This window comes from Fusarium verticillioides, chromosome 2, assembly GCF_000149555.1.
Source record: "Fusarium verticillioides 7600 chromosome 2, whole genome shotgun sequence".
In the NCBI taxonomy this organism is placed as follows: Eukaryota; Fungi; Ascomycota; class Sordariomycetes; order Hypocreales; family Nectriaceae; genus Fusarium; species Fusarium verticillioides.
In genome coordinates, this window is record NC_031676.1 from 1,719,436 (window position 1) to 1,741,000 (window position 21,565).

At 49.4% G+C, this 21,565-nt stretch overlaps 4 protein-coding genes across 6 annotated transcripts; 2 read left to right on the forward strand and 2 right to left on the reverse strand.

Annotated features, from left to right (window-relative positions):
- Positions 1-1,353: 1,353 nt before the first annotated feature.
- Positions 1,354-1,945, forward strand: FVEG_15849 (hypothetical protein). Its single transcript, XM_018905075.1, has 2 exons — positions 1,354-1,546; positions 1,599-1,945. The coding sequence occupies exon 2, from the start codon at positions 1,622-1,624 to the stop codon at positions 1,931-1,933; it is 312 nt and encodes a 103-aa protein (XP_018751876.1). The 5' UTR covers positions 1,354-1,546; positions 1,599-1,621; the 3' UTR covers positions 1,934-1,945.
- Positions 1,946-6,421: 4,476 nt separating this feature from the next.
- On the forward strand, positions 6,422-11,513 carry FVEG_06384 (hypothetical protein). Of its 2 annotated transcripts, XM_018894751.1 has the most exons (2): positions 6,422-8,758; positions 8,831-11,513. In XM_018894751.1, exons 1-2 carry the CDS (start codon positions 7,431-7,433, stop codon positions 11,061-11,063), a joined length of 3,561 nt encoding a protein of 1,186 aa, XP_018751878.1. In that variant the 5' UTR covers positions 6,422-7,430; the 3' UTR covers positions 11,064-11,513. The 2 variants fall into 2 exon arrangements, with proteins under 2 accessions (XP_018751878.1, XP_018751877.1); XM_018894750.1 differs by having other exon boundaries at positions 6,460-11,513.
- Positions 11,514-11,563: 50 nt separating this feature from the next.
- On the reverse strand, positions 11,564-17,419 carry FVEG_06385 (hypothetical protein). The gene is made up of 2 exons (XM_018894752.1): positions 16,722-17,419; positions 11,564-16,673 (listed from the first exon to the last, which is right to left on the reverse strand). The coding sequence occupies exons 1-2, from the start codon at positions 17,250-17,252 to the stop codon at positions 11,691-11,693; spliced, it is 5,514 nt and encodes a 1,837-aa protein (XP_018751879.1). The 5' UTR covers positions 17,253-17,419; the 3' UTR covers positions 11,564-11,690.
- Positions 17,420-18,833: 1,414 nt separating this feature from the next.
- On the reverse strand, positions 18,834-21,556 carry FVEG_06386 (Ca2+:H+ antiporter). 2 transcript variants are annotated; one of them, XM_018894753.1, is made up of 4 exons: positions 21,243-21,556; positions 20,183-21,086; positions 19,305-20,134; positions 18,834-19,250 (listed from the first exon to the last, which is right to left on the reverse strand). In XM_018894753.1, the coding sequence occupies exons 1-4, from the start codon at positions 21,250-21,252 to the stop codon at positions 19,225-19,227; spliced, it is 1,770 nt and encodes a 589-aa protein (XP_018751880.1). In that variant the 5' UTR covers positions 21,253-21,556; the 3' UTR covers positions 18,834-19,224. The 2 variants fall into 2 exon arrangements, with proteins under 2 accessions (XP_018751880.1, XP_018751881.1); XM_018894754.1 differs by having other exon boundaries at positions 18,834-20,134; positions 20,183-21,265.
- Between the last annotated feature and the right edge of the window lie 9 nt (positions 21,557-21,565).

The window sequence follows — 21,565 nt, forward strand, 5'->3', positions numbered from 1 at the left end:
AGAGAAAAAGGATATCCCTGAAATGACTGTAAGAAGCAAACAGACTGTGACTGTGATGCGGCTTTTGCCGCCGCCGCCGTGTTCAAGTGGCTTTCAGGTTTAACTTAGTAGGCAAGGGCTTTTGAGTGATGTGAATTAGTTGGCGGGTGAAGCCGGGGGAAACGTTCATGAGGCTTTAACATATGCCTCAAATAACGGGGTTGTGAATTGTGAGGATAGCGGGGTTGAAGTTCATAACTCGATGCTCGCAATACAATGGAATGCAGCCAAGTCTCGACCAGCACTACAAGTTTCACTATCAATCAGGTCAGGCAGGTCATTGCGTATTGTTAAGCTGTGTTCACGCACTGCAAGCCACAGAGCAAAGGGACCCCGCGGCTGAAGTGATGTGATGCATTTTCCACTGGATCAAAGACCCTTGACAGGATTGACAGTCAGCCTCATGAATGGCATATGCACAAGTCACACCACCACTTGCTTTGGACCCTTGAAATGTGATGGCGTGCTAATCTCAATGAGGAAAAGCTCATGAGCCACGCATTAAGAGATCTGAGGCCAGCCACCATGATCCATCCGAGCATATCAGCATATGTAGCATTTGAAAGCTAGGATGGCGATGATGGTGTTTTAACCTGGAGTGTGATGGGCGAGGGTTTAGCGTTACATTGATACAGGCAGCCAAATTAAAGACGTTGTGTTTTGAAGGTAAGATTGTCAATGTTCATAAAGTGACTTGACTGGGAGACATCTTGTCACAAGTCAGCTGCTCATTTCAGTGAGACGGTCAAGGGACGGCCCGCCCATCAACTAGTCGACCCAGGCCAATGATGATGACAGACATCGAACAAGACTCACAATGCCAGGGTGACAGAGGAAGCGAACAGCTGCTATGCTACCCATCTCATGACTGTGTGATGTCCTAAGAGTAACATTTGCCGACAAAGCATTAATAATGTTGCTTCCAATGGCCAAGATTCGCTGAAAGCTGTTCCTTGTGATCAGACGAGGTGAATCTCTGACCAGGATTATTCTGAGGTGGAAACACAGCTGTGTCTCTTGACGTGAACCGGTCTGCCAGGACATGCCTGACACACATTTGAGCGCAATTGTAACCGTAATTTGGTGTGGGGAGTTGATACGTATTGATCACGTTCCGATCGAGTAACCTAGCAAATCCGAGACGATGATCCGGATGCAATCTTGGGTTCCCAAGCACTCGGAGGACACAGCAGGGATTCTGGTTGGTAACCTCTCCAACCGAAGATGTGACCTGTAACAATCCATAGCAAGGATGGAATAAAAGCTCATGCGGCCGCTCCCACGCGCGCCCGCCGGAGTATGTATGGTGGTTCATTTCATTTCATTTCATTGTCAGAGCATCTGCACCAGGGATCTTGAAGCAATCCCAAAGCTCCAGGGTGAATGGATATCCCGTAACTCCTGTAACTCGTCTGTTTACGCGGAGACGAGACAAAATTAAATACCAGTAACCGCCAAAGGCTGGTCAATTGCGGAGACTGGGGCTGTGGGTTAGGGCGGTTGCAATGTATGTATGAGGACCCTTTTTTCCTGCTGCAGCTCATAAGCTATGGTTACAGAAGCGAGAGCGCTGGGCGGTGAGATGGATGTTGAAGAGGAAGACAAGTGGAGTTGCGAAGGTGGAGGTTTTAATAAAGTTACACGTGACGAACGCCATGTTCGACGTAGGCAGGTAGACCACAATACATACATACATACCAGAGACAGTAAGTTATGGTTAGAGTTAAGGAGGGATGCATATATTCTGAAACCTGATAGAACGATATGTCATGGCAAGACATCAATAGAGGGCAAACTACTAATGTATGCAGTTGGAAAGGGAGTTGACGAAGCAACTTCTAGGGAGACAACTAAGATGATAACAACTAAAACATCAGCCATGATAGTTTATTAATTAAGAATGCAGCTATTCATATTATGGCTAGTGACTGCTGGAGTCACTGGACTCTCAGACCGGCACTTGTGTTTGTTTTCAAAGATTGATATTAGTTAGCCAGTCTCTTTGGCTCCATAGACACAACATACCAAGATACCTGCTGCTGCAGCCACATCTGTATGAAGCCGAGCAGGGGAGGAAACCAAGACTGAGACATGCGAATTGCCCAAATAGGCCACTCGTGTTGTTGACAGCTCATCTTGAGACATCAAGGAGGGTTATCAATTCAGTCGTCACTCTCATGTACCTTGATCATCACATCTTGAGGCTATTCAACAAGTGATCTGCAGACAGCCGGAAATTCGGACAGAAATTCCTCTTCACCGACAAGAAGGCAATATCGCAAGTCTGTTAATGAATACGTACTGTATATACCTTGTCCTGCTGATAGTGATCTTTACCAACGTCACGGAAAATAACAGATATGTGGTTGCAGTGGCCCGCTAACGGGATGAAGATCGACAGTCCAGACCTCCCGTCGTGTGAGTCTGTACTTGTACCGCTCCGACATAGCCTCGCACTCGACAGCCCCAGATTACTGATAGTGAACAAACAGACCAGACCCGGACACATTCTATGAGAGTCGGTATGTATCGAGTCGTTGAGAGCAATGGTGCCTACGTGACTCATTCGCCACGGATTGGCCGTTGATCGCGTTTTTTCTTGTTCCTGTAGATCACAATGGAGGGGAAGACACAAGTGACATGAGCCTCGAGGCAGCTTATCGCGGGGCATTTCGTGGCGGGACATGACGATGGCGATGCAACCCCACGACGCCTGGCATCCAATGGAATTAGACAGGCATTTGCTCTACGGATACAAACGTGCAAGTGGCCGTTAGGGCCGAGGCCTCAGACAAAACACTAAGGTAGCCAAATGTTTAGTTGCTTGTTAGTTAGTTACCATATTCTCTTGTGAATGAAGTGAATAATAATAAACAGTCTTTAAACCGAGCCCTTGAGCCGAGAAGGGTCCAAGAGCTAATTATCCGTACCTGAGCGTGGAGCATCGTCTGTTTCCATGCCTGCTCGGCAAAGAGGATTATTCGAATCGATCGAACCCAAAGACACGGTTATGGTACCTCGTGGCATTAGCATGCTCAGCTCATATCCATTATTTAGCATCGTGCTGCCTGCATCACATTCGCAAGGGGGCCATTGGCATCGAGAAGGATCAGGGATTAATCGGGATCCTCTTTGATTCAAAATTCCGATGCTCTGACTGACCAGGGACTGGAACTAAGGAATAGGCGAATTCAGATGCGTACAAAAAGTTACACAGTAATGTCAGGCCTACTTCTTGTTGGCTTGATCACTGGCATTGGCATGGCAGTGCGTATGTCTTGGCAGAATGTCATCCAATGTCATGTTGTAAAGGGGGGTTCCCGCGTCTTGATATCCTCAAAGGTTCAAGCGGAGCTATATCCGGCAATGCGAGTCAAGCTGTACGGATCGAGATGCCAATGGACACCGCGCGAGTCGAGCCCGAGTTATCCGTCAAGTACTCCGTAGAGTGATCCTACTAATTACGTACTGACTGAAGGATTCTACGACGGAGCCACCGGAGAATTTTTCATTTCTCACGGCACTTCAACTTCGAGTCGAGTGGGTGAGCGAGAGAGAGAGACGGAGAGACTGGGAAGAGGGAAATGTTCAGTAAATTGGAGGTTGTTGAAAAAACAAGCTCATCCTTCACACCATCAACAAACAAATTCGCATCCATCTCGGAGCCGACATGTGGATGTGCTAATTAAGTCAAGGACGTACAGCGCACACACACACACACACACACTCTCTCTCTCTCTCTCTCTCAAGTCGCATGTACAATAGCGTCATGTGTATGGTGCACGTTTTCTTGAACCAATAGAACAGAGGCCAACGGGTAGGCCAATGCTACCAGCCGATAGCGGCGGCTTGCAATTGCGCGCGTTGGTGATGGCATTGTGATGACCAGAACAAGGGGTTGTGATAATTTCATACAAAATACCCTTACCTGGCCTACCGACATGTACAACTACAAGAATACCTACCTTACATTACATGCATTACAATTTGGGCTGCGATCGATACGCGCAATTTTGAAACTCTCACTGGTCGATGCCTTATCGATCATCCATGTCGATGAATTCGCGCTCGTAAACTGTTCGCTTACCGACTCGCTTCCCTTCAGTACCTTCTGTATCTCGAGTACAAGCCGTCGAAGCAGATCACGAGGCAGCGGAGGACAGGACAGGACTTGACTGCGGCACCGTTACCCATGGCGTTCTTTAGCCGGCTTCTTGATGCTTGGCCTCGGTATGTCTAGCTTATACCGTAGCCGCTAGTGTGCGCGATGGTTGCTGTGTTGAGGATTGGGCTGAGTTAGCAAGCAGTTATTAGTTAGTTGTGGAAGTTGTTGTAAGAGGAGTGTCAAGTTCAAAGTAAACGTTGCTTGCTGCGTATTCGGACTTGCGGAAGTCAGAGAGTCAGTCAGTGTTGTAAGTGTGTAGTAATTGCAACACCGGAGAATTTGATAATATACCCGGAGCTTTAGAAGACGTCCCAACGTGGTCTAGGCGTCTATGAGTCTACAGTACTGTAGAGCGCAAGCCATCGACATGTCAGAGCACACCTAGAGTTCCACTATCATGACCGTCACCATGGTATTCAATCAGAGGCCCTGACCTTGTCTGCCATGTTTTGAACCCCGGAGTTTCCATCATCTACATATCTGTCTCCCTTGTTTATACCGGTATGCCTTTTGAGTCTCGAGGGAGAAACAGTCAAGACAGTCGAGTCTTTCTTGTCCTGGGGAATGAATGTATTGGGGCTAGATAATAACAAAGTACCACTCAGAATACGTTTGCGCCTTTTCTCTTGAGATGTTGAGCCTCACGTAATGATTTCCAATGACCAAAAGAGGAACGAATTCCTTGTCTTTCGTTTACTTGTGAGACGTGAGTTGCTGGTCTGGTCTTGCTGCGACTCTGATCAAAGTATCAGTACTACACATCTACTGCAACTCTTTGGGCCTTGGCTGCTGGGAAGACCCTGGTCGGGGCCCGACGACTGCCGATTTAATGGTTGCTTTCACCGCAACTTGAGAGCCAGGGATTTGAGGATTTGCGGACGTCGTCTCTTTTGATGCTTACAAGGCGCTTGCTTGCTTGCTTCTCCTTTGAAGCTTGTTTGACTTGCATGTGCTTCCTTACCTTATCTTGCTCCTGAAGTCACTCCAAACAAACCCCCCGTCAAGGGCACAGGCTGAACTTCTGAAGCCAACAAGGGGCTTCATCAGGTCCCATTCGCATCCATTCTCGATAATCAGAAAGGACTCCATCTTCAGGCCTCGACCCTCTTTTCTCCGTATTTATTACTTCTTTTCTGTTTTACACACAATATTTACATTACTCCGGCTTGCCATTCTACGATCAACCACAGACCAAAGGACCAGCAGAGCCGCCCACGACAAGAAAAAAAGGGAAAGAAAAAAAAGGGCCGGGTAATTGTTTAAACAAGGCCCGCCGTTGTCGTTGACTTGGACCTATCATCTTAAAGGCTTTGTCTGTGGAATGGCATCGCCCACCCCGAAGATCCATTTATTAGGTGTTTAGCCACCCACAGTGCCGCCGCCGAAACATCAACTCGAGGTCCAACTTGTTACATAAACATCGCTGCTTCGAGTATTCTCGCCGTCTTCGAGTTTCGGTTGAACGAGTTTAGCTCATTAGAGTCACGGCTCGTCGGCTCGACCCAGTTTATTTACTGTACGTTCTCGACTCTACAGCAACAAAATAAAGGGACAATTTCAACGTGAACATTTTCTGGGCAAATCAGATCTAACCAAAAACCTAACCCGAAGGTTGACCATCTTCGGTTGCTATACAAAAGTGGCTCTGCCCCGGCTTTCAGTTCCAGCCACTTCGGTGTGTTTGAAGGGTGCTGTCTAGCATCGGGTCTTGTCATTCGGCATCAGAGTCGCTCTCAGCGCCCGTTTAATCTAAGACTCTGGGGAAACAAGATGCGGTCCATTCCTCGACTCTGTTAATCTCGCCCACTCTCCTCTGATCCATCCATCCATCCATCCATCCATCCATCCATCCATTTCTGCTGTACAGTACAGTACAGGCGAACGAGAACGAGAGAGAACAGTAACCCAGGCCCAGGTTGGTAATAATCCACATTTCGTCTGTTGTTGATTCTCCTCCGATCCAAATCCATCCAATTTATAATACCCACCCATACACATGCAATCTCCACTGAACTATTCCCCATCCCATCTCCATTCTCCATCCTGGCCCCGAGCTAAGAGGTACGGGGCATCTCGTACCTCGTGGTCCAAGCCGCCACCAGCGCCAACCCTTAACCGCCACTAACGAGCTGCCTGGAATACCTGGCCCTGAGGTACCGCCCGGGAGCTTCCAGCCCACTAGACCTCAGCGCACGCACACCCAAAACTGGGCTGCCACCCGCCCCGAGTTGGCCTTGACCCGAGCATCTGGATCAACAACAACTCTGGGCTCACTGAACCTCGAGCATTTCCGTTCCCTTGATCTTTTGACTTCACCTCGATTTACTTACCTTGACATTGACGTCTATGATAGCGTTTTCGAACTCAAAGTCCCTCTCGCTGCCACTACCCGTACAACAGCTTGTCCAGCTCGAAACCCCGCTATCCATCTCTCCACGATCTTCCACCTGCAGCTACTGACCCCCATCTCCTGTTGATCACTCGCAAAGACCGCGCATATCGTCTGCCTCCACCCACGAGCTACATATCAACCCCTCACACGAAGCAGAAGCTCCAGCACAACCAGCCAACGGTGACAACCAACAACAAACCCTTCTGCTCTCCGCATCTCGCGCTTCGCAACGCTTCGCAGCGCACCGTACCGTATCATTCGCACCTCGCGTCACCTCCAAGTCTCCCAGTGACCAAAAGGATTCAACCACTCATAGTCAATCCAGGATCAGCTGTGCATGCTCTTCTCATACATGGATACATTCCCATCACAGTTGCTACCCCATTGCTGAGCACAAACGACCATTGCCACCCTCCAGCTCCCGCCACAGCAGCAATCAACACTGCCGCCACCTTTTTCCTTTTGCGACGTTATTAGCAGACAACCAACCCAAGCTTGCCTCCAGCTTGGATCTTGCTTTGTTCGAGCATTGATTGAGCTTTGAATCTGATTTCCAATCTCCTTGACCCCTCCATCTTAGTCTGCGCCCGCTCCAGCTATTGGTCTCTCAAGCTCAAGCTCAAGCTCAAGCTCAGGCTGGAGTGAATCTAAGTTCCGCCTCTGCAACTTGATTGCAATTTCACATGCCACGCGCAGTGGTTACTATGCGACTACGCCCAGCTCGAAACACTTCGTTATCCATCTTGATTATGGCTCGCCGTCGTGATTAATATCGACGGCCGCCTTCCTTGTTAACTCAACCTGCTGCCCAAATCCCTGAGTGCGCCTCCCGACATGCTCGGCCGGCTCTTGCACTTGGGCTCTGGCGGCCCTTCAGCCACGCCTACACAGGCCAGTACAAAGACGTCGAGGCCAGTATCCTCACTCGAATCTGCCCAGGAGGATATGGTCACTCGAAATCTGCTTTTCCCAGACGCCGATGCTTTATATCAGCATCGCAATGATCAAGTGTTCCCCCTATCAACCACACCAACAACCCCTGCCACCTCTACGGCCAATGCCTTTGACTACAGCGGCGATGTCGACTTGGACGTACGTGATGTTAGGGTCATCATCATGCAGGATGCCCTGGGACCTTCTAATGCAACTCTTTTGTTTGACAGCCACCCTGCTCCTCCAGTATCGCCCACGGAGCGCCCGCCCATTCCTCCAGAGTTTCGAAGAACGCCAACATCACCGCGAAAAAGCAGTCTTGGAGGCGTTTCACGACCCCTAGTGATCCAACCGGAAGGACCTCAGCCTTCGCCTCGACAGGGTGCTTTTGATCGACGAGCCTCCCTCCAGGGGCGCAGGGATAGCCACGTCGAGTCAGATGGACAGAAGGCTGCTCGTGAGTATCGCGAGGAACTTGCGACCTTCTCAAGCTGCATCTTCGGTAACTCAGAATTAATGTCCTACAAAGGAACATCGACCAAGGTCCATGTTGTCCCTGGCGAGTCACGTCCTGCTGAACCTTCGAGTAGCAGTATTGGGGATGGCCGAAGCTCCATCGGACGCTCTAGCGCGCGTTCAAGTCGGCTATCACAATCCTTCTCCTCACAAGCTTTCTCCCCTACAAATATGTCCGCAGCCCAAAATTACTCCTCTACCTCACGACATGTCGAGAAGAAGAAGGTGCTAATAACTCGCTTGTTTCCTGTCAATCTCAGTATTGATGACCCAGAAGCCAACGTATCGCCCTCTAAAGAATATGCGGAAGAGAATACAGGCTTCCCCTTTCCAACGACGAGCGAGGAGTCTGTGCCGAAGAAGAAGAAGCCTCAGCCGAAGCAACGGCGAACGCCGATGTATGCCGTGGTACTGGTCGTCCAACTACCTGCTGCAAATACCACCACAACTCGAATTTCATCTATGAACCAGTCCAAATCCGCGCAGCGCGAATCAAGCTCTTATAACGATCAGGAGTTTTTCCCATCATCTTTCAGCTCAGCTCGTCCTTCAGGATGGACAATGGTTGGGTCCGGAAATGGTGATGGGTCAGACACTTATACACCTGACATGGAGGATAGAATCGATTCTCTGACTCGACACTGGGATATCATTATGAGGACAATGACTCATCTTCAATCTGTGGTGGCCACTACGCTGGCCACGTTACTAAAGCAGGTCGACCTTGCTTCTCCCGGTCCAGCCCCTGGACCGGTTCCTCCAGTAGTAACTAACAAAAATGGCAGAGCACATTCCTTCTCGGACCAGTACCGGGGTGATATGTCTCGGATTAAGCCTTCGAAGAGCACCACCAAGTTGGTTTACCTTTGGCCAAACTGCCTCGCTGATGATAAGATTGTTATAAGAGAAGTCGATACCTCTCGACAAAGAATTGTCATGGGATTAAGCGCAGCAAGAGTCGTAACGGGCCAAGGGCGTTGGGGGATTTGGCGTGATGAGGCTCGATGGGCCTCCAAGTGGGTTGCTGGCACCGACAATCAGAACCAGTTCCTCTACAATCTCCTGACTGGGTTTCTGTCAACCCACACAGACTGGCTGCAGGCACTTTGCCCTCCCTCGTATCGAAGACGGCTGTATCTTCAGCAGAAACACCGAAACGAGGAGGATCTGTCATTGCCGGCACGGACCATTATCGTGTCTGATGACAAAATGGTTGCTAGGCGCCTCATCTTTCTTCTCTCTGCCTTCCTTCCTGCCAATTCTCATTTTCCCACGACCCGTGCTCATCGGCCCAGCACTTCAACTTCGGTTGGAACATATTCCAACTCGCCCCCGACCTTCGTAATTCCTGTTCTACGGGAAGAGTCTCTTCGCCGAAAGATCAACAGACGCACAGGCCTCCGCCGAGCCTCGCATTCTAGAACAACGAGCCAAAGTGCGAGGGCCCCAGCTGTCCCCATGCAACTCGCTCATCTGACTATGGATCGCAATCATGAAAGGAGAGTCTCGGACGCAGCTTCAATCCGACCCCCAAATCTTGCAATGTTTGGCAACGATGTTGTCAGCAGGAAGAGTAGCGCTGCGACAACCACAACAATTATGCCCGAGACGACTATACCACATTTCTCGACAGCTCAGCGAGTGGAATCCCAGAGAAGGCCTCGCCCGAGCAGCAGCGGTAGTGTCGCTACTGACGACTTGAAGCGCTCCCTGAAGCGAGGTGAAAGCACAGGCGCGATGAGCAATGCCAGTAGCGACGCTAGAAGTCAAAGTTCGCGCTGGGGGAGCGTCATCGGTGCCCTGTGGAACAGTTCCACTCGACGCCGCGACTCAACCTCGTACAGCACATATGGTGGGTATGATCCGAAATCGCCCACCAAGGCTTCGTTCCATAGAGGGGACAAGCTGTCTCAAATGGTGGAAGAAGTATCTCTAGCAGACAATTCTAGCGCCCCTTCACCATCGGCTCGCCGGCCTTCTACTGATGCTCTGAAAGGGACTGGTACACCAAGAGAATGCAAGGGTCACAGTCGAGAGCCATCAATCCGCCCTGACAGGACACCGGACCCTAACGGCGCATTCGAATCGCCCGTTAAAACATCTATCAATGCCGACGATGGTGTCATTGACGTAGATATATCCTTTCCCGATTATATGACGTCCTTTGAGTCTGCCATCAGCTCGCCTTCAAGCAGTGGCTACTTGTCTACCCCTGGACTTCAAAGCGGGCTAGAGTCTTTTGAACAGGCCTCACGATTGTGCATCGATGGCGACCTCCCACTCAACGCTGCTGGCTGGCTGAACCGCTATCATCCTGATTTTGCTCTTCAAGCTATTCCTCCCCAGGAGGATTTGATGGTGCAAATCAAGGCATCTCTTCAGGCTGAGCCCACGCCTCCGCCGGTCCAGCCTATCTTGGGCGATCTGAATGAACGCTGGGTCGATATTAGCAGCGTCATGATTGCTGATACTACCACCAGCTCAATCACTCGTCTGCGGTACCGTCGACTAGTCAAACCACGATCGCCAGCTGACCATCGACCTCTCACTGGCCCACCTGGTCTGTCGACCTCTTACGGGGGGCTACTTACTCCCTCGATCCTCCCTTACGAGGTTCAACTTGAGGAAGAATGGATCGAGGAGCCTGTCTTGCACCCTGATGAAACCCTGACTGATGCCGTCGAAAGAGTCATCAGCTTGAGCCAGGACACCAGCAAAGATCATTCTTTGGCTTCCTCGCAAACACACAGCGATACTCGCATGAGTACCGAGGTTGAAGAACCTCTATCAATCACGGCTCCCATCACGCCAGCACTGCCTCAGGCACCCTTGGAGATCCCTCGTGTCCAGTGCAAGACCGTTGTCCTCTCTGCTCTTGAAGACAGTATTCGCGAAGTTATTGATATTCGCGAGAAGCGGCACCTAGAGACCAACCATGCTAGAAATGGCCGATCGCGAAGCCCACTTCACGATGCCATTGGCTTATGGCTTGACCATCTCGATATTACCGATGGATGAGTTCATCATAACCATTCTCATTTAACGACTTTACGACTTTGTCTTCAGCGTTCATCCCCCATACAGTTTTGTCTGACGGAGCTACAATTGCCATCGGACTTTTCCTCCCAAGACATCCAAATGATACCCCATGTGACGCCTCGTGCGTACGTACAAGCCTTGGAAACGGCCATACCAGGAGAAGCATGTGTAACCATTGTTCCGAGTTCTCTCGACTTTCGGCGCATCTTACTTTGTATTAGACCCTGTGCATTCTGGCATGTTTGGGTCAACTATATTTTCACTAGCGCTTTAATTTGCTCTTCTTGCTTCCTGGCGAAGTTTGACCGCACTAGAGGTTGGCGTTTCGTGATACGGCAGGAACAGCGATAGCCTTGGAGTTTTTGGCGAATAGTCATAGCAGTATCTACTGCGATAATAGATTATCAACATATTTCTTCAAATCTAACAAAAGAATCATTGTGACTTCGCTCGGTTTTGAAATATCAGATGCCCGTCATGCCCCCAATGGCTTGTCGAGTCGTAGATCAGCCGTCCAGGACGGGCAATATTCAGGTACATGGACCATCAAACATACATTTCTTCACAATTAATAATAATCATTATGTGTCATAATATACAAAGCACTCATCGCCCCGTCAGGCTCGATCCACTGTCATACTGAACACTGCTCCTTCGTAGAAACGACATTGGACTATTAAGTCGCTTCGTCGGCGCTCCGTCATTTCCTCCCAGAACACCAGGTGGCAGTCCCAAAGTGGGAATACTTGCTTCAGGCACGGCCTCCAGAGGTGTCGAGGCCGCTGCTGTTGCAGGCGTACCCTGAACCTTCTGCCCCTTCTCCATGGCTTCTTTGTAAAACTCCTCGAGCGCAGACGTATCATGGCAGAACGCGTCTATCTCAGCGTTTAGGGCATCAGGATCAGGGGTCGCAGAGGACGCGGCTTTGGTATTCTGATCAACTGGTTTCAGGGCTGGTGAGTGGTAAAAGTGTGTTGGCTTGACAACCGGAGATGCGAGAGTTGCTGACTCTGTCATTCCAAAGGTAGAATAAGGGCCATACGACGACATACGACCACCGCGTTCTACCAGAGGCGGGTCAGCTGAACGAACTTCTTTCTCACGAGGGTTTACAGATCGACTGCTGTACAATCGATTGGCGAGAATTAGGAAGTCACCCTCGTCGGTAATCTCTGCCAACAGAGAGCCGCTGCGATGGATATACTGGGTGTATTTATAATCCGGCTTGCCCCAAGAATAGGTCACATCGACATTACTCGGGAAGTTGGAGGCTGCCTCCATATCCAAAACGAAGTCGAACTTCTTCAGGATGGCAGTCTGGTAAAAGTGCTTATTTGGGGACGTCGTTGGACCCTGTGAGTTAGGGTCAATGTACGTCTCGGGCCTCTGATCAGGAGGACTCGCTGCCAGCTTGATGCGATATGGTCGTCTGAATGGATTTGTTTCAGTGATTGTGCATGCCTCCTTGATGGGGACTTCAACAAGTCGAAGGCCATATTGACTGGCCTCTCGGGCCCAACTTTCAACTGCGTCTTCCACCAGTTTTGTCGTGACGTTCATCCAGTCAATACGAATATGGTAGCAACCGTCAGGATTGTGAAGGCGGTCATAATGCAAGTCAATCCTCTCTGGCCTGTATGATCGCTTGCGGTGGTCAACATCGTACTTGATGACTTTGCTAAGAACAACTCTAGACCGTTTCACGCTTTGAGAAAGTGATATGGTTGGGGTCGTCGATGTTGACGCAGGAGAACCGCCTTCGTCAACGGAACGAGCCGACATCAGAGCTCGAGGTGAGTCTCGGCTGGAGGCTTCGAGACTTGGTGTTGGCGGCACTGCGGCTCGTCGCGAGTTGAACCATCCTACATGAGGTTTGGCAAACTCACTGGCGATTTGGTAGTAGTAGTTGCCATCGCGGAACTGATGTCTCTTGTCGACGTGAACAAAAAGCCCCTTGTCTTTAGAAATACCCGATTTCCCATCATCGTGTACCATCAGAGCATTACCCAGTGCCTCAGCGTCTTCTCTAGTATCGAGATCCTCAAAGTTGTCGAGCAGCCAAGTCACCATATCAGAGCCGATAAAGGACGCAGAGTAGAGGCGGAGATGCCACCTTCGGTTCTGTAGTCTAACGCCTCCATTCTCAATAGGCTGTTGCATAGCATCAGCCAACATGGCCAAGTTCAGGTTGGATTTCTTAAAGCGCTCCTTGGCCGAGACAAGACCCTTTCGATTACCAACCTCCAACCCTTCCGTGAGAGGAAGCGTTTCGACTTCAGCAGCAATCACCACGGAGGGGTCATCTGTTTTGTATACGATATCTAGGGGGTTGGGGTCCCTCTTGCGTTTCTGCTGCCCGACGGAATGATATCTTCGTTCAGATGGAGGGATGTAGCGATACTTCTGCCAGGATTGAGCAAGGCGCTTGATACCCTCAATTCGCACCTCTTCTGCATGGTCACCGCCCTGTGTTTTTGATACAGGGACATCTTTCCGTAAGACAGGTATAAGAACAAATCTTGCACGCCAGAAGCGCAGACTGTCCATCATTTCATCGTGGTGCCCAGCAATATATGAATCAATCATGTTCCAGTTACGCTCAGGGCGAGCGGTCAGGAGATCAATTTCCCGTGCCTCATATGCATCATCGAGAAGAGTTCGAATAGCAGGTTTGTAGACCGGCGAGATGCCTTGAGAGGTGAGCGAAGTGTCGGTTGGCTTTCGTACAAAGATGTTCACCTCGACTTCTGTGCCATTAACGCACGAAAGTTGGTGAATGCTGTTGCCCACAGACATGAAAATACTCGTGCCATCTTCAAGGGGTTGGTCTCTTGAGAAGATGTCGCCGATCTTGATCGAATTTTGTCCAAATGCACGGGCAACCCATGGTCCTACGACAACTTGGAAGCCCTGCGTGAATCTCAAGCTGATCAACTCTTGAATGAAGTCTTGCCGAGATTTGGGCTCCTCGCCCATGTCGTCATCTGTATCTTGTTCAACAGTGTACGGATGGCGATGATACTCGGTATCAAACTGAGTCTTTGAGGGGAAGTACTCGGTAGTTAAGGGTACAGAAGCAGGGCAACAAAGAGCTTTCCATTTTTGGACCTTCATCTGACCGATTTGTGGATAAACATGTTGCCATCGACTATACAAGACAGTATCGTCGATTGCAAGGCTTTCCGGGTTTGATGGATTCAGTAGTGTCAACCATGGGGTAATGGAAGTGGTGGGTGACAGAGTTGTTGGGAGGTCTTGAACGGCACCGCCCAACGCACCCGCACGTAGTTTGTTGGTGTAGAGTTTCTGGGCGTCATCAGCGCGGAGGGCATCCGAAGACCTAAGATCACGATCGTCCTCTCTCTTTTGCTGCCGACTATTTAACGACGAACCTATCGTTGATGAGGCCGTCCTCAGTTGCATCGTAGCAATATCGAGGTTTCCGGAATTATTTCTCTTGAGAATGGGAATGCTAGGAGTCATGGGCACCCCTTCGATGATGGTGTCAGGGGTGTCTGTTCGATATTTATGTACAGACAATGACGATGGGTGGCTTGCAATTGTTTGAGGCGAACTTGGCCGTAGTTCTGGGCGGATTCGAGGGGTTGAGGGTTGTTTTGCTTCGCTAGACGTAACGCCTGAGGCGTTGACTGTCTCGGCCTTGATCTCTGCAACTACCGCCTTTGGCGCAGCGATGCCAAATCCACGCTGTCCGAGGCTAATCTGCCTCATCAACTTGGGTTGCTTTGCAACTGTCTTTGGGGGCTTTGGAGCAGGCGGCTCAGCGCTCTTTTTCAAGCTTGTAGGCGATGGTTTCTCGCCATCCATAATGTTCATCGACAACTTCCGCGCCGAAGGACCAAGAATCGGTGCCTTTTTCTCTGGCAGAGAAGTTCCATATAGACCAGAGTCCTCTGCCAGCTGCCTTCTCGTAATCTCATCCAACTCTTTTGCATATCGTGACGAATGATGTCGACTGCGGCTACTTGAGATTTTGGCCCTATGGTCATCAAACTCTTGTAACTGTTTCCACAGTGACTTTTCACCAGGGCGTGCAAGTCTATCTGGGACAAATCTTTGGAATCCATGAATGTGATCTAATAGACCATCCGGGGGGCGCTTGTTGGGAATGTAGACAGTGTCATTGATCCCAGTATTTCGATACTTCTGCGAGGATGGCGGTTCGGTGATGTTGGCCGGGAAATGCGTGTCAACTTGTAAAGGCGTTGTTTCAATTTCATTGGTTTCAAGGACACTTCTCATTTGCAAAGCATACATGCGGCATCGAATATTGAACTCGTCTTCGTCATCTTGCATGACTTTGTTAGAGACAGATAGGGCAATGCCTTCATAGGACAAGGCCTCGTCGGATGCGCCGGTCCAGAAAGAGACATGAAGCCATTGAGGCAATGCAAAGCACCACTGCTCACTTGTTGCCATGGACATGAGAGGATCTGAACGGCGGGAAAGGCTCATTCCCTTGGAAGGCGAGAAAGATTCGCCGAGAGATTGATAGCTACCGATCACTGGTGTAGGATGATTGGGTGTGCTATCCCGGCTGTGGAACGACCTTGAGAAGCTGGAGCGATGAGCATGGCCATGATCATCCGAATACTGCGGATTGCGGTACTTGAATAGGGGTACTGAATGGAGAGGCATCTTAGGCATGCATATTAGATCAATACCAATACCATTTCCAACTAACGCCTCCGTTGTCCTCCGCAGCGTCTCGTAGTCTACCTCAAAAACCCCAGAACCAGGGCTGATGACTGCGATGGAAATTCCAGTTCTGGTGAGATCCCTGTCGATATGATCATGGGCGAACTGGGACGAAGCGAGGTTGATCGCCTCGAGAACGTTGCCATACATGGCATATGTTGACTCAGCCTTGACACGGGTTGAAGGTGTATCCGTAGGGATGGAACCTCGACCATCAATTTCTGCTTGAGCATTGAGTTTATGATGGTGCAGACTGATATCCCGTCGGAAGAAGTTGAACTCCACCTTGAGCTGATGTAGGATTTTTGTCCACTCTCCGCTGCCCATCTCGCTGACCACAACTCGATAGAAGTCTTTGTATGGCCGGCGCGGCCCAGATGGCTGAATGCCTGTGTAATAATCTCCCAACAGGTTGTCAAACTCGGCTGTCAACCCAGTGTCATATTCCACGCGCGCAAAAAGGACGATGCTCACGAGGTGTTTAGCCTTGAGCATGGCCCATCTCTTGAACAATGCGGGGAGAAAGCCATTGACAACCTTGTTGAACATGATCTCGCCAGAGCTCTCGGCGTCGAATTCCCACATCTCTCTGGCCATTTGGATGAATAGGACGTATCTGGCGGATTCGCTGCGGAAGATGGGCCGAGTATCCCGGGTGAAAAAGGCAGAGTGCGTTCTGCGGCCATCGACATAAATTGCAGTGACTTGCGCCTTGATTGTACCCATAAACAATACCGATTGACCTTTGTAAACAGTTCTTCCCGTCAACTCACCAACAGTCATCCTCCAAATGTCTGATCTGGACAAGTATTGATCCTTAAACGATAGTTCAACGTGCGATGCTTCCGTAGCTGGATTCTTCGCATCCACCTGTATGTTTGTTAGCAGCCTGAGCGGTATAGGTAGAGAGATGCTTACCATCGTCAAGAGGACCTGCGAGCCCTTCTTCATCCCAAACGCATCTGCAATGTGCTTCAAGACGTAGACCTCAATATCGGGATTCCGTGTTTTCGTCTCTTGTGGCATGTCCTTTGCGACAAAGAAGTATTTAAAGCAGGCGCCGTCCCCGTTTTGAGTGCCCGCTGTCCCCTTCGAACCATAACTCTGTTCCTGGTTCTGCTTGCTACTGGCACCATGGCCGGTGGAGATCTTTCGCAGGTCATCTTTGACGGTCGCTATACACATCAACGCTCCCGGCTTTATATCCCCACCAACTACGTCGAAATTGAGCAGGACCTCATCTCTAGCGTAGCCCTCGTTGACTGTCACGGTGCATCGGCGTTCTATTCTTGTTCGCTTCTCTTCTTTGATAGTGGAATGAGTCGATACGCTGGCGGGCGACGCAGGGACATCGGCTTGGGTACGATCCAAACTTGATCTGCTTAGATGTCGCCAATGAGGCGGTCCCTTGCGAGGGACCGGGTTCCTCATGATACCATTTCGTGACATGAGATATAGTTGACTATCGCTATCGCTATCGGTCGCTATGTGGCGGGATTCGACAGGGCGCGATGCGATCCTGTAGTTCGCATGTTGGTCTCAATAGACTGACACAGTTGACGAAGCCGATTGAGAGGCTACAGCTGAATTATCACTTGTCGCAATGGCTATCGTTGGTAGTATCTGCGACTGAGAAGCTGAGGTCGGCTACCGCGGCAGAATCAAGCCACCGCCTTCCAACTTAGGAAGCTTGCTTTGGAAATAGGTGCGTACAGAAGCTAGCATTACCTGAACTGTGGTGGATATCGAAGCTCACAATCATATGATACATACAATGATCTTTATCGGCCGCGTCCTTCGAAAGGCTAATAAATATGACCTCGAGGATATCTTTACAAAGACAGCAGCTATCTTGAACCACTTTCGAATATCGAAATTAAAAATTGTCAGTTTATTGAAAAGTCAAAATGTCCCTGCAGCAATACGCGAGGTATAGCCAATAAGGTCTCATATAATGAGAATAACACAATATAATGCTTATCATTCAGCATGTTACATATAAGGGGTCATACACTACGCCAAAAAACACAATAACTTTGAATGGAGTATCTATAATATATCACCTCTGTAGCTAGTAAGTCTGTTTGCTAATAACGAAGCAAGTTTATACCCTAACGGTTACTGTCAACATTACTGTCACCACACTGGCAACATGAGTGTGTATTGCAGCTCTTGGCCTTCATGTCATATTGAGGCAAGGTTGCTGCCCTGTATGAGGTAGACACATGGCTTCCCTGGTATTGTCTTGAAGCCCTGTGGTGTGGAAATGAGCGATAGGCCCGAGAACTTGTCTCAGTCTATTGGGCTTGTACTTGTTTGAGGAAGTCAAGAAGCTTGCCTGCGAGCACTGATGTGAGGGTAATGTGAAAAGAATGATTGGAAAGGATTTGAATCTCCTGTAGAAACTGTAGGCGAAAGAAGGATGTTGAGATACAGCAGCTGAGATACCGGTAGGGCTCGCGGTCGCCGCGACCTCTTTGCTGTATGAGCGGCCAGCAATAGGGCTGCCTCAGGGAGCAAGAAAACGTAAGACTTTAGAAGAAGATGCTAAAACAAACTCAGTAAAGACTCCCATAAACTTAGACTACGTTACCTAAATCTTTTCATCACTTAGGATAGAGGTCTCAAGTTTTCTTGCCTCCCCCTGACGGGGTCTGAGATTAAGTATTTTGAGGAGAAATCTAGGTACTCCCGGTTCTAGCAGAAGCTTCGGAGTCTAATTACAGGCGTCTCTGTCTTATCGCGGGCAGTTTACAGAAGCAACCCTACAAGGAACAAGCAATGCGCTTATGTAGGCAAATCCATTGGATCCTCTTAAACCGCCTCGCGTCTAATGAAGTCCTGGCTCACCTAAGACGTAAAGTTTTCTTAGCCTAGCCACTTAATACCTTTCAATCCTTACAGAAATGCCCTCCGATAAGGGACTCTAACTTAAAGAGAATACTTAAAAAATAATAGAGCCTATAGAATCTCTACAAGCTAAGGATAAAGAGTCACGCTGCAAGCATACAAGCATCTAACAATACGATGCTCCAGTAATCATATTTTGGGCGGGGTTCAATTTGTTTCTGTTTGTTACGAGAAATCAAGATAACATTTAAAAAAAAAAAAATCTTTATAAATCACGCTTTAACTGACGATGTCCTAACTGAAGTGCAAACCAGACCTCCGACGCCTATCGCTTTTCACGCTTGTTTCTTTGCCTTTGCATCACCACCTCACCCACCCCACGAAAATCGCAGGTGTCTCCATTAACTATGTACTGTGAGGTTTGAATAGACTTTATCCAAGTACCTACTTGATTGAGAATCACTGCAGGATCGTTGGGGGCGGGAACGGGTGTCACATATAATCCAAAACGGAAGTATAAATATTGAGAAACCCCCCCAAGAAATGTAGAGATTTGGAGAGAAAAGAATGACTACTCGTCTGAGTGTGTTGGATACCCTATTACGTGGTCAGTAAACATAGCATATAAGCATGCCAGGGCTTCAAACTTACACCATGAGCAAACTGCGATGATGGAATAAAGACAGATGAGAAGCCAACCCTCCAGCCAGTGACTTTTACCGTCTGCGATCAAGTAGTTGACGAGCAAAACAGCCACGAACATAGTTGCAACTTGGAACAAGTCGAAACTCAAGTTCATCTCATCGTTGCCCATTCCCCAGCCGATAATAACCAACAAGGGAATCAAAAAGAGAGCAACCTGCATAGAACTTCCAACGGCCACACCGATGGCCAGATCCATTTTATCCTTGATTGCGACGGTCACGGCTGTGGCGTGCTCGGCTGCGTTACCCACGATAGGCAACAGGATCAGTCCTACGAACTCTTCTGATACACCTCCGGTCTTGGTGACGGCATCAATGGAATCAACCATGAATTCGGCACAGAGAGCGATCAGGACGGTGGCGATTGTCAGCGTAGCGATGGCCACCCAGAAGTGTAGCTGAGGCTCTTCCTCCTCATCTTCGTCCTCTTCGGACTTTAGAAGTCTGTGAGGGTTCATAAGCATCTCAGACAAACGCTCATTCTCTTCACGTCCTGTCATGCCACCGCCAACAAGAGCACCGGGAACCATGATACCCTGTCGGATGTCGCCAGCTCCGGCACTTCCACGGGACCAAGGCTTAGCAGCAACCTTCTGGCCTTCCTTGGCGAATGTGCTCTGGTGAGTCTTGAGCTGGAAGAGGAGATAGGCGGCATAAACGATGAGGAGGATCACTGCTGTGCCTCTTGAGAGCCGGGCCACGTTAGCGGGCGGGGTACCCTTTGCTTGATCGAAAACAGTTGGCACAATGACTGAGGCGACGGCGAGAGCGAGCATGCTGTGAGACCAATTAGCAGTCGTCCAACTAACATGTAGAGGCACTTACCTAGCGGCGGTTTGGGCGACAGTTTCGTTGAAATATTGACTCTCGCGTCGCAAGCCACCGAAAAAGAAACAGAAGCCCAGAACCAGTAGAAGGTTACTTAGAATTGAGCCCACCAGTGACGTCTGGACGATAATGACTTTTCCATCGACAAGAGCCAGGATAGCCACAATGAGTTCAACGGCGTTTCCAAAGGTCGCATTGATCAGACCACCCAAGACCTCACCTGTTCGCAGAGCGATCTCCTCTGTAGCGAAACTGAGAATGGCGGCTAAGGGTATAATTGCGATGAAATTTACCACGAAGACGGCGATTCGATTAACGCTGTGGATGTAATTGAGAGCGATACCGACCGGGGCGGCTATGAGGAGGATATTAATGTATGAGTTGAGAAAGGTTCTCTGAAGTTGGTTCCGGACGGTAAATGGCTCCTTGGGCTCGACCTTGCGGAATATTTTTGTAGACTCTCGTTTCTTAAGTTTTCGCTTTTCGAGATCGATATTGTTGTCTGCTGCAGCTGGGATATCCTCGCGTTTTCTGTTTCGCAATTGATTTTCGTCGCTGACGAGCGAGCGCTGTGAGACGGGGATATCATCGTTCCCCTCAATTGGTGAACCCCCAATCGTCTTCTCTCGGTCATAATCGCCTTCTTTGCTTCTCCTCATATCTGTCATCGTCTCTGCTGTTGACCACTCTCTGGCTGGTCCGCTTCGACCAGGTTCGGTGACAGCGTGTGCCAGGGTCTGGCCAGCTGTCTCCTCTCGTGTGGTTTGTTGTTCCAGGCGGCCGGCGTCAGAAAGAGCGCGTGTTTGACGTTTCCACTCGACGTGACGAAAGGGATTCCAAGATTGATCGGTGCTGGTACGGCTGAGAGTATGCGCTTGACGCTTGATGTTGAAGTGGTTGACTGTGAGTGGTGGTGTGAGTGAGTAGCCAAGATAGCAAGCAGAATAGCAGTGGCAGATAGCAGACAGCGGGAGGAGTTCTAGGGCATGTGGTAGAGAAACCAATGATTGACACTATGGATACGAGAAAAAGTGAAGAAACTGAAAGGGGACCTTACAGGAAGACATCGCCAAGAAACTAGGGTCCAAGTTCTTACGTGGGTCAACTGATGCGAATGTTCCGTATGTACCGTAAAGTTGGGCTGCGTTGCGTATCACTCGCGGCGCGGCACGGCACTATAAAGTATAAAAGAAAAAAGACAGAGACAAAAGATGGGGATGCCAAGGTTTCGAGAGAAAAAAAAAACAGGGACCAAGTTCACTCGATGGAGGTGGGCTTGGCCTAGGTTTTGTTTTGTTGATTGATTTCAGGTATTGCTCAATGTTAGGTACCTGGGGAGTGAGGTCACCAGCTTTTGTCTTCCCCTTTATTTCCCTGAAA

Excerpts from the sequence above, each read along its gene's own strand:
- FVEG_15849 (XM_018905075.1), top strand. The coding sequence starts at position 1,622 with ATGGATGTTGAAGAGGAAGACAAGTGGAGTTGCGAAGGTGGAGGTTTT.
- FVEG_06384 (XM_018894750.1), top strand. The coding sequence starts at position 7,431 with ATGCTCGGCCGGCTCTTGCACTTGGGCTCTGGCGGCCCTTCAGCCACG.
- FVEG_06385 (XM_018894752.1), bottom strand. The coding sequence starts at position 17,252 with ATGTCACGAAATGGTATCATGAGGAACCCGGTCCCTCGCAAGGGACCG. Across the intron at positions 16,674-16,721 it reads CGCAGGTCCTCTTGACGATG|GTGGATGCGAAGAATCCAGC; the intron begins GTAAGCATCTCT and ends ACAAACATACAG.
- FVEG_06386 (XM_018894753.1), bottom strand. Across the intron at positions 20,135-20,182 it reads GTCGCCCAAACCGCCGCTAG|CATGCTCGCTCTCGCCGTCG; the intron begins GTAAGTGCCTCT and ends TTGGTCTCACAG. Across the intron at positions 19,251-19,304 it reads CATCGCAGTTTGCTCATGGT|GGTATCCAACACACTCAGAC; the intron begins GTAAGTTTGAAG and ends ACCACGTAATAG.